At 40.1% G+C, this 17812-nt stretch overlaps 1 protein-coding gene across 2 annotated transcripts in view; it reads left to right on the top strand.

Annotated features, from left to right (window-relative positions):
* The window catches only part of LOC139447548 (RCC1 and BTB domain-containing protein 1-like), a 197052-nt gene extending 180176 nt beyond the window's left edge, over positions 1 to 16876 (top strand). Inside the window, exon 15 of one of the 2 annotated variants that reach the window (XM_071228951.1) lies at positions 16540 to 16876. In XM_071228951.1, the coding sequence (XP_071085052.1) occupies positions 16540 to 16680 (141 nt within the window). In that variant the 3' untranslated portion in view covers positions 16681 to 16876. The remainder of the gene's footprint in view (positions 1 to 16539) is intronic. The other variant, XM_071228952.1, reaches the window with a different exon arrangement.
* Positions 16877 to 17812: the final 936 nt, after the last annotated feature.

Genomic DNA, 17812 nt, shown 5'->3' with positions numbered 1-17812 from the left:
GCTGATCACTCACCCCAGCGTGACTACACAGAAGGTTACACCTTCATAGAGTTAATAGAAGAACTCTACCATTTTATGCCTGTACTCCTCCTGTGACACAGAATGTGCCACTCCAGATAACAGAATATTGTCTCAACACATCCATCAGACATTACCTTGGCCCAGTTACGCTGGTTTGTCTCCGGATTCAGACACATCATTCCACCATCATAGCCATCCTAGGAAGGAATAACCGGAGACACGCCCATGACTATTAGGACTGATCAATTCATAGCCTTCTAGATACTATTGTCAGGATGCATGAAGACTTACTCTCCTCCCAAGTCTGGATGTCTTCACAACTCCTTTGGCTACAGATTCTTTTAGCCCAGATACGATCCAGAGCTGTTTCTAACCAGATTAAAAGGTTGATAACAACACAACCTATATCAGTTACCACAACATTCAATGGAAAATTGGGACACATGATAGATGAGACAAGACACTGCAGAATGATTCCAACCTTTAATTATCAACTTAGCTGCTGAAACCCATGGATCATCCCATCCTCAGAAGCGTTCCTGGGACTACAAATCTTCATCTTCCAAACAGCCACCTGAGAAGAAGTTTGTCCCCTCCGGGAAGGATTCATACCTTCCAAGGACCGCCTCCGTGGTCTAGTGGTAGAGCGTCTGCCCGGAGAGTGGAAGGTCCGGGGTTCGATCCCCGACCGCGTCAAACCAAAAGCCGTTAAAAGATGGTACTTGTTGTTACCCTGTCTGGCGCTCGGCATCAAGGGGCTAAAACAAGGACTGGTTGGCTTGGAGTCAGTATACTGTGTCTGAGTGAGGTATTCATGTTAAACTGCGGCATGGTATCTCAGTGAGCTAGCACTATATATCGGCATCAGTCCGGACTAGTACAAGCAGCCACACAAACACACACACGTACATGCACGTCGCCATATAAGTGCAATAGTCTCGGACGCGACGTTAACCCCCATTTCACCTCACCTCACCATACCTTCCGAGTCGGGAGTGCGACAAGCGACAATCTTCTCAGGATTCTTTTCGCCAGCCAGACTACAAGAAACAAGGATACAATTGCCATGAAAGATCTAGAGGCACGAGGCAAGCGCAGGTTCTAACTTCCATGCCCCCCCCTCTGACGTTACAGACCCTTTCGACCTGGTAATGTCTATCGACTGCGATTTACGGCTACCTTCTTCAATTTAATGCCGACTCTGGGACCAGATGGGGGGCGCCTTCTGTCAAACACCGAAAATTGGAAGCAAGTTACGCCCGACCACTGGATTCTAGACGTCGTGATTCAAGGGTACAAGCTACATTTTAGGAAGCTTCCTATCCTTAAGACAAGCACTGTCGGACGAAGATTTCATCTAGTCGGAGCCTTGTAAGTGACAGCAGATTTGGCCGTCAAGAAGAGAGCCATTCGGAGACTAATGGAGACCAACAACAACAAGGGATTTTATTCTCCAGTCTCCTTAGTCCCGAAGAAGAATACAACTGAAATGAGGATGATTATCGACCTAAAGACAAAAGATATCGGGTACCGCCACCAAAGTTCCCGATGGAATCTATACAGAAGTTACGGTCGACGTTGAAGACAGGAGACTCGCTTATCAGTCTAGATTTACAAGATGCCTATCCTCATGGAAATGTCTACGCTTCGCTATCAATGGCCGATGCTACAAATTTCAAGTTCTACCATTCAGGATAGCCATAATCCCTTGGCTATTCATCAGGATTACAGCGCCAGCCATCAAGTTAGCTCACACCCAGCTAGTTCAAATTCATGGTTACCTTGACGATTTCCTAGCGGCAAACCAAGAGAAAGCTCAACTTCATCAGAACCTGATGTTCTTGGTCCAACTGATGACCTACCTAGGCTTCCTGTTCAATCCTTCCAAGTCTGTGACTACTCCGGTTCAAGACATCATATACATCGGAGCAAGATTCCAGCTAGACAAGGGATATCTATGCCCACCAGAGGATCGATTCAACAAGACTATCAAAATTATTCAATCCCTATGAAGTCAACCCCGCAAGTCTCTAAGGTGGTGGATGTCTCTTCTAGGCAACTAACATCCCTACAGGATATGACCTGAAGAGGAAGGCTGATCCTCTACAGACATGGATCAACTTTATACAATCTTACGGCCAATAGAGACCATGTTATGAGCGGCATCCCTCTGACTTATCCGACCCCAGAACACCATCTATTCACAAACGCGTCAGATTCGGGATGTTTAGCCCATATGGAAGACCTCACAGTACAGGGATCATGGAACACAGAAGAGAAGAACCTTCATATCAACTGCAGGGAAATGAAGGCCATCTATTACGCCATCCTGGAATGGAAGATACATCTTTACCAATCATCCATTCTCATAGCCACAGACAAGACCACAGTAGTGGCCTATATTCAGAAGCAGGGAGGAATCAGATCCAGCTCCCTGATGACAGAGACTACACGATTGTTTGCCTTGGCAGACTCCTTCAACTGCTGGATGGAAGGGAGACATATTCCCTGGAAACTGAACATACTGGCCAACAGCCTCTTTTGCCAGGGTAAAATAGTGGCAACTGAATGGACTTTACATCCACAGGTTTTCGCCTGGATAACCAAGTTATGGGACACCACATTTGGATCTATTTGTCACTTCCCAGAACAACCAACTTCCGGTTTATGTCAGTTTAGTACATGACCCAAGAGCTCACCAGATTGACATACTATCGATGGATTGGACAAATCTATTTGCTTACGCATTCCCACCATGGTTTCTCCTAGACAAAGTCATCCACAAGGTGGAGCAGACGGATTGCATAATAATACTGATTCTCCAATTTTGTCCCAGCAGGGCATGGTTCCCCTGACTTCTAAGACTACTAATGAAGGAACCTATCCAGTTAGCTCTTCGTCATAATCTGCTACGACAACCCAAGTCCAGCATTTCCCCAGACAATCTACCCAGCCTACATATAACTGCTTGATGCAGACATCCGGAAACTCTGAGCGGTAGCGGATTTTCTACTACATCTTCGTCAAGACAAAAAATTCTGACATGGGACGATAGAAGGTTATAGATCAGCCCTTCATTCTGTACTTCAACATGACAGATTATCAATCGAAAACCATCCCATTCTAAACAGACTAATGAGATCCTTTCTACTAGACGATGTTTGAACACCTTGTATCTTCCCCAAGTGGAATCTATCTGTGGTACTATTGGCATTGTTAACAGAGTGAGTGAGTATAATTTTACGCTGCTTTTAGCAATATTCCAGCATTATCACTGCTGGGGACACCAGAAATGGGCTTCACACATTGTACCCATGTCGGGAATTGAACCCGGGTCATTGGCTGATGAGCGAACGCTTTAACCACTAGGCTACCCAACCTCCCCCATTGTTAACAGAACCTTATTAGCCCATGGCTAAAGCTACCCTACTCCAAAAAGCCAGGAAAACGTCTTTCCTCCTTGCCATGGCTAGGAATTTCAGAGTTTCAGAATGACATGCCTTAGGCTATTCTAGTCGTGATCAACATTGGACCTCTATAACTCTAAGGTCACTTCAAGACTTCGTAGCCAAGAATCAATCTACCATGATGGGGCCATTGGGCAATAGACACTATACAATTCCTGCATTAGGACCAACAGTGGATCACCCAAACAGACTCTTATGTCCCATCAGAGCTCTCAAGTTCTATCTCACGGCTACAGACCACATAGACACCATCAAAGCAAACTCTTCTTATCTTGTAAGACTAATTCCAACAAGGATATCACCAAGGCAGTTCATCAAGTTATACACAGGCTCAGAATTCTATGCCACGTCTCGTAGCCTACTAAGCTCAAGAAATCAGAGCCCGAGCCACTAGTCTCACTTCATGGACATCAGTCTTATTAGAACAAGTAGTTTCTAGCTGTCACAAATCACCTTCACCAGCTTTTACTTGCATGACTTGCGAGGATCTGACACCAGCAGCATCACAGGGTGAGTACACCCTTGATTACTCTGTCTATTAGGTGTAGGATGGATTAGAAGCACCTTGAATATAAGCTGTCTCCATTAGACCAGAAGTGACATCATTACCGGAAGCGAGAATACTACCGGAAGTGACATCAGCACTGGAAATAGCAGGGCATGGTCCATCTATTAAGGAAATGACGTCTTTGGATAGAAATAGACCTAGAGAGACGTCATTATCTAGAAAAGAGGAAGTGACATACCGGAAGTGACGTCATAACCGGAAGTGGTGTCATCACAGGTATTAGGGTCACAAATCAAAATTTAACAAAAAATGACGTCATTAAGCAGAAATAGATTGGAAATGACATCATCATTATGATCAAGATCAGCAAATAAAACGGTAAATCTATTGAAAATATCACATATTTGGCTCATTTTTGACATATTTCTGATTTTTAAGTCCTCAGGGGGAATTTCAGAGGAAAATTATCTCAAGTAGGATTAGAATCAGTAAATAATGGTTTCCTGAAGAGGATTGCTGTCAATAACACAGGGAGTTATTGGAGGCAGATCCCACTGGGTCCTCTGGTATATTCTGCCAGAGATGTAATAGAGGTAGAGATTTCGTAAGAATTATCGAACAATAGTTATCATTGTTAATAATTCTAAGAATACTACCTCTATCACATCCGAAGTACTCCCTCCAACCTCCTCAATTCACCTACCTCTGGTAGTAGATGAGGGGAAAAAAGTGATGTTGACATCATGGCTTGGGTAGCTATGAGACTACTTGGCGACAACTAGTTGTGTGTGTAATTGACAGTGACGAGAACATCTGTTGAAAATCTGAAAATTTTAGTTATTGTGATTGAAGCTAAAATACAGGATTTATTGCCTAGATGTAATAGAGGTCAGTCTTCTTAGAATAACTATTGTTCGATTTCTGTTGAAAATCTGAAGATTTTGTGGTGTTATAACAGCTGAAACATAGGATATTTGGCACTGATGTAATAGAGGTACAGTATTCTATTTGTTATTTAGAATATGCTTAAGTTCTTTAGTTACTCATAGCTTGTTGTATTTTAATTTGTTTCCTTGGAATGTGGCATCAACAAAGAAAATAATGTAATTAGTAATGACATGAATAAGATTACAACAATAGTCTAAGTTATCAAAGAAAACATCCTAAACATTCTGGTTCTCTTCAGTTTCTGTATGTGAGAAGGTAAAAAGTGAACAAAGTTGTGATCACACCAGCCAAGTGGGACTTTAGGATTAGCTTTGTAGGCACTTTTGATATTTCCATAGCATAAATCTATATAGTATAAAACCATATGAAATCATTTTTAACTATTGTAACAGTCATACTTGCCTTACTTTATGCCTGAAATTATACATATGTAAAGATTCTGGTGAGATATAAGAACTTGATGGTGTGTTATTTTATAGCACCTAGGTATAATTTAGTCCACTTATGTCAAAACTCCATATGCACACTCCAAACCCAGCTTGGTTTACGGAAGTAGTCAAGCACTGTTGTGTCGAACTTTGATGTGTCAGACTTACAGTTGTCTCCAAGTAAAAGTTTGGTCCTTGTGTATTCCTTCTTTATTCATCATTATTTAACCTCCGATTTGTCAAATCTGATGTGTCAAAGTTACCGATGTCTCAAAGTTAATTTCCAGCCCCAAATACATGCATGTACTTCCAACACAAATATACTCTGATAAGACGATCTCGGCACGACTCATTGTTCATCATGGTTGAATTAACAAGACTTAACAAGCCAGAAATCTCCACTGCTTTGAGTCAAATGTGTCAAAGTGCTTACTATCTTACACTCAGTCACACCTGACTTCCAAGAAACGTTCAACTGATGTGTCTATCAGGGATTAACAGGCCATTTGATCCACACCAAGCACAGAATGTGATGTGTGTCACTTGTTTATCTTGTGATTACAAATTGTGGAATGTGTCATGGATTAGGATTTGGTAGTGTGTTTGTTTTACTGGTGTTATAAAATGACGGATAGACAGATCGGTACGGTTAGCAACATTACAGCAATCTAGTGAAGGGCCTGGTTTTACCAGGAGTATAACTGGATCAGATGTTCCTACACCTAAAAAATTTAAAGTAACAGTAAAATCGATTGAGATAATTATTCGTCAGACTGACACAGATGTGTTGATATGACTCCTATTTCGTGTAATCTTTGTGTTAAGTTTTATATAAGCTTGTCATGCAGAAGTTGAATGTGTGAGCTGTTATGTTATTTAACATGTATGTATTTTATACTTTTAACAATACATAAATGTTTACATATTTGGTATGTTAATTGATTCAATTACAGTGCCATTATTGCCAATAATGGTGAATAATCCAAGTAATGTTGGTCATTTATTTCATTTTTCTAATTGATTGTTTGTCGTATATGTTTTGATTTAATTATTCTTCATGTCATTCAATAGATGTGTTCCAAGTTATTTTGGGGTTGTGTCAAACCTCGGATAACTGGAAGTATTTATGAAGGTCCCTTCAACTTTGACACAATTGTGTTTGACTGTGTATGTCTGATTTGACCAAGCCTGTTGATATGTAAAGATATCATCTTAACATTGACACTGACAGAAATGGCTCATAACATCTCTCAGACATCTCTTAATCTGTCCAGTTAAAACAGCCCTAAATAGAAAATAATTGAGAATTCTAATTTATGATATTTGTCATTGGGAATAGAAAATACTCTTTTAAGAAAGCCAGAACTCTATAATGTCAGCATCTAGGACGTTCAGTTCCCGACTCTAAAAGTAAAAACATTATTGTTTTCACATTGACACTGAGGCTGTCAAAATGCTAGTGTCGTGATTTCTGATTTATATTGATCAAATATTAAATACAGAAGGATTTGTTGAAAGCCGTATCCTACATTACCTTAAAAAGTGGTACAGCATGGAACATTTCACAGAGGTCAGCCTGATACCCTATTGATTGGACCTCCTCTCGACTGAGGATTCCGGACTCCACACTTGTCATGTTTAGAGAGTATGGCCACGCATCAGTATTGGGGATTTTCTCCACTTGCTGGAGCCTGTTTATGACACATCCCTGTTGGTTATTGTAATAAGTGTGGTTTAGTGGACTTAGCATGGAGGGGTGTTTCAATCTGTTCAAACAACAAGAGTTTAGGCACAGAATGAGTTGCCAGACATCCATATTTGGAACATACTGAACAACTTGGTTGGTTCAGAGCAAAGGACTATATCAGTTGCTTTGTAGTCAGTGGCTTCCATGAAGATTTTGTTGTATTCAGAATGATGTGTTAAAATGGTTTAGCTTGTTATAGTTTAATGTATAGTCAATGGTTAACATGATTAATTAAATGTTTGCCCCTTTCCTGTACACAAAATAGAAACAGGTATAAATTCTGTGGTACAATGGTGTAGTTATGAACACTGTAGCACATACTGTACCAGTGATCACTGAAGCAGCAATGTAGCTATAGAAAGATCCTGTAATGTGTAATCAATGTACTATAACCACCCAGATATATACTGTTGATATGAACACTGTGGGTCCTACTGTAGATATGAACAGTGGGATATACTGTAGATATGAACAGTGTGGTACATACTGTAGATATGAACACTGGTGCATACTGTAGAAATGAACAATGTAGTACATACTGTAGATATGAACACTGGGATATACTGTAGATATGAACGGTGTGGTACATACTGTAGATATGAACACTGGTGCATACTGTAGAAATGAACAATGTAGTACATACTGTAGATATGAACACTGGGATATACTGTAGATATGAACGGTGTGGTACATACTGTAGATATAAACACTGTTGGACATACTGTAGATATGAACACTGGGTCCTACTGTAGATATGAATACTGTTTGAAATACTGTAGATATGAACAGTGGGATGTACTGTAGATATGAACAATATGGGTCCTACAGTAGATATGAACACTGGGTCCTACTGTAGATATGGACACTGTTGGAAATACTGTCGATATGAACACTGGGTCCTACTGTAGATATGAACAATGTAGTACATACTGTAGATATGAACAGTGTGGTACATACTGTAGATATAAACACTGTTGGAAATACTGTAGATATGAACACTGTTGGAAATACTGTAGATATGAACACTGGGTCCTACTGTAGATATGAACACTGTTGGAAATACTGTCGATATGAACAGTGGGATATACTGTAGATATGAACACTGGGTCCTACTGTAGATATGAACACTGTTGGAAATACTGTCGATATGAACACTGGGTCCTACTGTAGATATGAACAATGTAGTACATACTGTAGATATGAACAGTGTGGTACATACTGTAGATATGAACACTGTGATATACTGTAGATATGAACAGTGTGGTACATACTGTAGATATAAACACTGTTGGAAATACTATAGATATGAACAGTGTGGTACATACTGTAGATATGAACAATGTAGTACATACTGCAGATATGAACAGTGTGGTACATACTGTAGATATAAACACTGTTGGAAATACTGTAGATATGAACACTGTTGGAAATACTGTAGATATGAACACTGGGTCCTACTGTAGGTATGAACACTGTGATATACTGTAGATATGAACAGTGTGGTACATACTGTAGATATAAACACTGTTGGAAATACTATAGATATGAACACTGGGTCCTACTGTAGATATGAACAGTGTGGTACATTCTGTAGATATGAACACTGGGATATACTGTAGATATGAACAGTGTGGTACATACTGTAGGTATGAACACTGTGATATACTGTAGATATGAACAGTGTGGTACATACTGAAGATATGAACAGTGTGGGTCCTACTGTAGATATGAACAGTGTGGTACATACTGTAGATATGAACACTGGGATATACTGTAGATATGAACAGTGTGGTACATACTGTAGATATAAACATTGTTGGAAATACTGTAGATATGAACACTGGGTCCTACTGTAGATATGAAAACTGTTGGAAATACTGTAGATATGAACAGTGTTGGAAATACTGTAGATATGAACAGTGTTAAGTTGTTTGATAGGCATTACTTTGAAGTTGATGGATGTCAAGGTAGACACAATTTTATGGAAAGCAACTTCTTTAATTCTGTAAAAAAAGAGCTGTTTCGGTATAGATCCTTATACCGTTGTCAAGCAAGACACTTTTTACAGTATTAAAGTTGTTATCCATAAAATTGTGTCTACCATGAACACTGTGTTACATACTGTAGATATATACACTGGGATATACTGTAGCTATGAACACTGTGTAACATTCTGTAGACATAAACATTGGGATCTACTGTAGATATGAACAGTGTGGTACATACTGTAGATATACACACTGGGATATACTGTAGATATGAACAGTGTGGTACATACTGTAGATATACACACTGGTACATACTATAGATATGAACAGTGTGGTACATACTGTAGATATACACACTGGGATATACTGTAGATATGAACAATGTAGTACATACTGTAGATATACACACTGGGATATACTGTAGATGTTCTGGAGAACTATAGCCAGGAACATGAAATGTTCGCTGGGAATACCACTGGGAGCATTCGTGCGAACGCTGAGCCCTTCGCGGATTTTGTAGTTCATGAAAATCGTGCGGCACGTGAAATTGCCTATGTATAGCCAAGCTTTGTGAAAATAAAGTCAGTTCGAAAAACACTGCGTAACAAATGGTAGCAGAGCGTGGTTTTGGATAGTTTAGAGCAGTGTTATCTGGGTATAGGGTGCAGTGTGCACGTTAGTAGAATAGTTGCATGTTATGTCGTGTGTTGACATTTAGTAAGGGTTATAGTGGAGTTTGAGACACAGTTTACAACTAACACGTTTTGAACTTATTTGTTGACTGTTTCTTGATAAATCTTGTGCACCAAGTCATGTCGCAAACAGGGTCTAAAAAGTCATCTCATGACTTTCCTGACTATGTGGCCGAAATAGCGGAACTTAGACGCAAGAAGGCTATAGTCAAATCAGCCTTCACTAAAGCAACAAATAGACTTGAAAGACTTATTGATGAAGAGAATCGTTCCAATCGGACAGAAATCCGAAACGCGATTGACAAAGTTAATGATTGTCAGCTGAAAGCTATCGAGATAGTTATAGCATTGTCTGAAACATTTCAAACAATAGGTGATCCAGATAGCATGACGAAAGTTACTGGCGAGGTAACACAGATAGAGGAGATTGGGAATGAGATACAAGAACGAGCTCAAGAATATTTGAGAAACAGGGCAGATACGAGATCGTTCAGCAGTGTTAGAACAGGATTATCCAGATTATTTACGGCTGAAAAAGAAAAGCATGTTACTGTTGTCACTGCTTCTCACGTAGAGCAAGTGGAACCACAGTTGGATTTAGATGTTGCTTGTTTAGGTCAGAGGTCACAAACAAATGTCATTGGGTTAGGTCGGGGGCAGCAGACCAATGCAGATGAATTTAGTCATATGAATAGGCCAGAACCCATTACTCAGAAGAATGTTAGACATAGAATTTCCCCAGAAACTGTTGCAAATTCGGGTAGTTACAATTTGGGAAATGATATGTGGAAGCAGTTGAGACGTGTTTCCATTCCTACTTTCTCGGGTGATGCCAAATCATATGAGGGTTTTAAAGCGGCTTTCATGGCTTGTGTTCATAAGGCTCCAGCTACACCCGAGTACAAGCTTTTACAGTTGCGTCAGTACTTAAATGGGGATGCAATGAAAGTCATACAAGATTTAGGTCATAGTGCGGCTGCATATGACGTAGCACTAGATAGATTGGAGAGGAAGTATGGTGGCAAAAGATGCCAAATTACATTACAGTTGGAGGAAGTGTGTAACTTTAGGCCCATTCGTCCTGGCAATGTCAAGGATATTGAGCGGTATGCTGACATGTTAGACACTGTCGTGGTCAATCTTAGAGATACTGGCAGACTAGAAGAGTTGGGCAATGGAGCATTATATAATCAGTTACTGAAGAAAATGACAGAATCTATGTTAACTGACTATCAAAGATGGGTCTTTGATCGAGAGCGTCAAGAATCGGTAGACACATTGCAGGAGTGAGTGTTGCAAGAAACTGAGTTTAATGTTGTAGCATCAGAAACTTTGCATGGCATTTCCCAAAAGGGAAGGATTACAGTTAGAGGTCAGAGCAAATCAGGTTCATTCTTTGGCGATCGACAGACTGACACGAACGCTCAGTGTGTGCTCTGTAAAAGTGGTCATCATATTTGGAACTGTAAACAGTTCAAGACAATGACTGTTCCCACAAGATGGGAAACTGCTAAACAATTGAACCTTTGCTTCAGGTGTTTGGGCACTAACCATCGAGGTAATAGTTGCAGACGCAGAATCACCTGTGGAATAGATAACTGTACCGCAACTCATAGTAGATTTCTTCACTCAACAAAGAGAAGTTGTGACAATGTTTCTAAAGCTGAAACTGAAAAGCAACATGGAAGTCATGGTCAATCTGTAGTTACAATGTCTTCCACTAAATCTAGCAAGTCAACGCTAGTATCATTGAGAACGGTGCCAGTAGTTCTAAAGAATGGAAAGAACAGAATTGTTGTTAATGCACTATTGGATGATGCCAGCACACAGACTTATATTAATCAAGATGCTGCCTCAGAATTAGGGTTATGGGGTCCTACAGAGAAAGTTTCAGTTAATGTCCTCAATGGGCAACATGAAACATTGGATACTATGTCAGTTCAAGTTGGACTAGAGAGTTTGGATGGTTCAGTCAATACTACAATATCTGCCTTAACAACTACTCGGGTTACGGGACAGATGCAGGTTGTTGATTGGCAGAAGTTTGCAGGAAGATGGAAACACCTTGACAGCATTGAGTTTCCAAAAGTCAAATCTCCTCATATGATAGATCTTCTTATTGGAATGGATTATCTTGAACTGCATAGATCCTATCAGGATATTCCAGGTCAGGAAGGTGAGCCAACAGCATAGTTAACTCCCTTGGCTTGGACCTGTGTTGGGAGGATACCAGAATTAAATGATTGTCAGAATTCGGGCACATTCTTCACTGACAGAAGGGAAGTTGAATTAAGTTCAATATTACAGAAATTCTGAGAAGTTGATGAAGTTCCCCCTTTGACATCTATCCTTTCCAAGGATGATGAATTTGTGATTGAATCTGTAAAAGATACAATCAGATACCAGAATGGTCGGTATCCAATTGGCATTCCATGGAAGGAAAATGCAAGTCCTTTACCAGACAATTGGGAAATAGCTTACAAACGTCTCTGTTGCACGGAGAAGAAATTATCAAAAGACAAACAGGTTGCTGATACTTATGATGGTATCATATCTCAGTACCTTGAAAAAGGTTACATTGAAAAGGTGTCCATTGATGGAACAGATGTACCTTGTGGATGGTACTTACCTCATTTTCCCGTAGTGCGTCCAGATAGGGAAACTACAAAGGTTCGCATTGTCTTTGATGCATCAGCAAAATGTGAAGGTGTATCGTTGAATGACAGGGTCCAAAGTTACAAGGTGATCTATTTCAGATATTGCTCAGGTTTAGAAGGTACTCGGTAGCCATAGTATGTGACATTGCAGAAATGTATCTTCAGATAGAAATGTTGCCAAAGGACAGGTCATTCTTTCGATTTCTTTGGAGGTCAAACAATCAGAATGACATGACACAGGTTTACCAATTCTCAAGAGTAGTCTTCGGTGTTAATGCCTCTCCGTTTTTGGCACAGTACATATCACAAGAACATGCTAGAAGGTTTCAAGATACTCTACTAAAAGCTGCTGAGACTGTGTTTAAGTCGACCTATATGGATGACAACATAGACTCGCTTCCAAATGAGGTCGAAGCCATAAGCTGTATGAGCAGCTTACAGAGTTATGGGGAAAGGCAGGCATGTGTGCACAAAAGTGGTTAAGCAATTCACCTGAAGTCTTGCAGAAAATTCCCATAGAAAATAGGGCTACTGAGGTTGATCTTGGTAGGGATGAGTTGCCAACTACAAAAACACTTGGTCTGACGTGGGTGGCAAAAGATGACGAGTTTAGCTTCCGAAGTACTAATGCACACAACAGTTGGATACTTACAAAGAGGGGTTTTCTGAGAGAAATGGCTAGGGTATTCGATCCGTTAGGATTCCTTGCTCCTTTCATCATCAAAGCAAAAATCATCATGCAGGAAGTCTGGCTTAAGGGTTTAGATTGGGATGAAGAGCTTCATAATGATTTGAAACAGAAAGCATTGCTTTGGCTTAATCAAATGAAAGAGTTGGAGACTGTTAGATTTCCGAGATGCTTGCAACTCAACTTCAAAATTGAGAACAGGAAATTGCATGTTTTCGTTGATGCATCTGAAAATGCATATGGGGCAGTAGTATACAACGTGACTACCTATCAAAGTGGGATGGTGTCTATAGCTTGGTAGCATCAAAATGTCAAGTAGCACCTCTGAAATCAGTCAGCATTCCTCGAATGGAGTTGATGGCAGCAGTATTAGGAGTTCAGTTGATCTTGACTGTAGTCAAAGCTCTAGAAATGAATATTGCTAGTTTGATTCTTTGGTCAGATAGTCAAAATGTGCTGTATTGGATAAAAAACCATAGCCGCACATTCAAAACATTTGTAGCTAATCGGATAGACTTTATCCAAGAAAACACTGTTCCTAGTCAGTGGAACTACGTTCCTTCTGTTCAGAATCCAGCAGATATCCTGTCTAGGGGTACAACAGTTGCTAATTTGAACAAAGCATGGACTTCTGGACCTGACTTTCTGGAAAAAGATGTGACAGAATGGCCTTTACAGATGGTGAACAACCAAACATTAGATGATTCTGAAGCCAAGAAACCTGTTATATCGACAAAGCAGTTCTTTGCAATGGCAACACCTGACTGGTGTTGGAGACTAGATCCGAGAAGACACTCAGATTGGCAAAAACTACTTAGGATCACAGCATGGGTTTATAGATTTGTGAACAACAGTTGTTCTGAATTAGGTTTGAGAATCGCTGGGGGACTAAGTCACGAAGAGCTTAGTGATGCAGAGATGTATCATTTAGGTAGTGCACAAAAGGAGGGATTCACCAAGGAGGTATCGGCACTTGAATGTAGTTAACAGTTGCCATCAAATAGTAAACTCACTGGACTTGATCCCATACTTGATGAAGATGGGTTGATTAGATGTGGAGGTAGACTGCTGTATGCAAATTTTCTCCCATTTGATGCACGGTTCCCGATATTATTGCCCAGAAGAAATTGGGTAACAAAGCTAATCGTGAAGAAATATCAGGAGGATGGAAAACACATCCTTGGTACAAATCAGATCCTTGCTCTACTATCTTCACGTTTCTGGATCGTTTCTGCTCGTGAAGAGATCCGTGAATATGAAAAGGAATGTTCTTGGTGTCGCAGACTTAAGGCAAAGCCTGGTGTGCAAATCATGGCTCCACTTCCACAAGTTAGACTGAAATACTCATTGAGAGCATTTGATCAAACCAGCGTTGATTTTGCAGGACCTTTCATCACAATACAAGGTAGGGGGAAGCAACGAGTTAAACGCTACCTTTGTCTCTTTACTTGCCTGGCAACTAGAGCAGTGCACTTGGAAATGGCATACGGTCTTGATAGCGACTCGTTCATGAATGCCTTTTACAGAATGGTCAACCGTCGAGGCTTGCCAAGTGTAGTGGTTTCAGATAACGGGACAAATTTCACAGGGGCCGTTAAAGAGCTAAAACAACTTATTAACAAACTTGATAATGATTACATTAAAACCTCCTTGGCCAATCGTGGAGTTACTTGGAAGTTTAACTCACCATATTCACCACATTTTGGGGGTGCTTTTGAAGCAATGATAAAGTCTTCCAAACGAGCTATATATGCAATCCTTGGCAATGGCGACATCACTGATGAAGAACTTTTGACTGCCTTTACTGGAGCTGAATCGCTGATCAATTCAAGGCCTTTAACTTACCAAAGTACACATCCACATGATGACGTTCCACTAACTCCTAATCACCTTTTTCATGGTCAGTTGGGTGGAATATTTGCTCCCGAGTCAGTTGATACGACAGTGTTCAATCCGAAAAAACGTTGGCGAAGAGTGCAAGAACTTGTATGCCACTTTTGGAAACGGTGGATGTCTGAATGGCTTCCTTCTCTACAAACAAAGAAGAAATGGTTTATACCAAATCGTAATCTTGAAGTAGATGACGTCGTTAGGGTTGTCTCCCCTCAGTCACCTAGAGGCAGTTGGATCACCAGACGAATCATAAAGACACATCCTGGAAGAGATGGACACGTTCGAGTTGTTGACATACAGACCAGTAAGGGTGTTGTGACAAGACCAGTGACAAAAGTGTGTCCACTGGAATGGAATGTTTCAGGAACTGCAGCTGGAGAAGGCTTCAAGAACAGAACAGAACAGCAGAAGGATTCGAGGAACGGATAGACTTCGTGAATGGAGGATTCAAAGGACAGCTGAAGGATTCCGAGGAACGGATAGAAGAATTTGTGAATGGAGGATTCAAAGAACAGCAGAAGTATTCGAGGAACGGATAGAAGAATTCGTGAATGGAGGATTGACAGAGTTCATGGATAGAAGATGTTATTCAAGGATGAACATTCAAGGAAGTATTTCGAGTGACTGAAACATTAATATTTTTCATTTTGTAAAACAGGATGTGTTCTTTCTTTTTAACAATGAACATTATACTTACCAGTGAATTGACATGCTTTCAAGTGGAATATTTCTTATTTACAGAGATGTGAACGTTGAAATGACTGCTTTGTATTTCAGGACAAGTGTGGACTTTTAATGAACAATTAAGTCGCATATTATTTCGTGTATATATGTTGTGATCGATAGCTACTATTCGAAATGATAGACTGGGATCTATCATTTGTAGGGGGGAATGTTCTGGAGAACTATAGCCAGGAACATGAAATGTTCGCTGTGAAAACCACTGGGAGCATTCGTGCGAACGCTGAGTGCTTCGCGGATTTTGTAGTTCATGAAAATTGTGCGGCACGTGAAATTGCCTATGTATAGCCAAGCTTTGTGAAAATAAAGTCAGTTCGAAAAACACTGCGTAACAGTAGATATGAACAATGTAGTACATACTGTAGATATGAACAGTGTGGTACATACTGTAGATATAAACACTGGGATATACTGTAGCTATGAGGGGGCACGGGTGGCCCAGTCGTCTAAGGCGCCGCATTTCGCTGTGCAGAGTTGCGTCCCTTGGGCACGCCAGAAACCTATGATTGTGGGTTCGAATCCCGGTTCGCCCCAATTATGTTTCTAGGTTTGTCAGCACCATTCCCGTGCTCGTGGGTTTCACCTAAGTGGTAAATGTCTAAGACCTGCATCACTTCGGGCTTTCGTGATATAACTGGAATACTGTTAAAAGCGGCGTTAAACCCAACTCACTCACTGTAGCTATGAACACTGTGTAATATACTGTAGATGCGAATTATGGTATATAGTTTGAATAACTGATTGTCTTTGTATAATTGCAGGTATTGGAGGAGTTTTGCTTCCGCTTCGCCCTGAACCACATGACAGCTGTCACCCAGACTGAGGCTTTTACCAAGCTGGATGAGTGTGTTGTCAAAGAGTTTATACGAAAGGCAGCCCTGGCCGGAGCTTTTAAGTACTGAGCTAAGGCCTGTACTGCACTATACACCTGTTATATGCTGCAGTAGAAGGAATTGTGGCCAGTCACTTCAGAAGAGTTAATGCTGTTGTTGAATACTGGACTTACAACTGTAACGTGACATATAGTTTACCTGTCTGAAGGACATAGACTTGATGATATTATCATGGTTAACATTTATACTAAGTTATCCTATAATAATTAGATCAACATCAAGTGCTTTTATAAATTATCATGGACTGTTCTGTGAGAACAATACCTTCCAAATGGCGTGCTGGATTTCTTGGGGAATTATTCAGCAAAGAGCCGGAGTCACAGGAGACTAATCACAATTTTATTTACAAGAACAATGAACAATTTACAATATACTTAGAAAATAACTGAGGGTGCCACAGAGAGTCAGTACAACACTCTGGGCTGTGGGAGAGAGGTCTGCTTGGTAAGAGAGTCAAACCCCTTCTCTCCTAAAACTTAGCTACAGTATGTATTTAACAAAAATTTGAACAATAAAAAGGAATAGGATTGGTTGATACACGATTGGTTGTGCCCTATGCTAAATGGATGGCTAGACAGAGAGGAATACTTAATCCTGTTAATCCTGTTGGACTGGCACTAATCTTGTTGACATATTTACTGGATGCTTTGGAAAGAGATTTTGGTGTCACTATAGACGAGCTTGTGATGGGGCTAATCCTTAATGCACTATAGACGAGCTTGTATGGGGGCTAATCCTTAATGCACTATAGACGAGCTTGTATGGGGGCTAATCCTTAATGAGTCTAAATTGCTGAAAGTTATTCTAATATAGGTGATGACAGATTTACTTAAATAAAATAGTTCAAGGTAATCTATAAGACTATGTAGACATATCTTTTGTCTGGGAGATGGGATCTTGATACCTTAGGCTAGCATTTATCTAAAAGCTTCAAATCTATTAAACTATGTAGACGTAACTCTTGTCTTATTAAATAGTATGTCTAGATGCGCTCCCATTACCTTAGGCTAGCATCTGTTTAAAAATCTATAACTGAAACTACTGATATTTTATATATACATTTTACCTGATGATAAATATTACTTGCTAAACTATAATTATATGAAATGATGTATAAATATTACACCATGACAACTCATAA

This window comes from Haliotis cracherodii, unplaced genomic scaffold, assembly GCF_022045235.1.
Source record: "Haliotis cracherodii isolate W230 unplaced genomic scaffold, xgHalCrac1.p SCAF_7, whole genome shotgun sequence".
NCBI lineage: Eukaryota > Metazoa > Mollusca > Gastropoda > Lepetellida > Haliotidae > Haliotis > Haliotis cracherodii.
The sequence above is the reverse complement of the archived record's forward strand: the minus strand, read 5'-3'. Positions and strand labels throughout refer to the sequence as shown.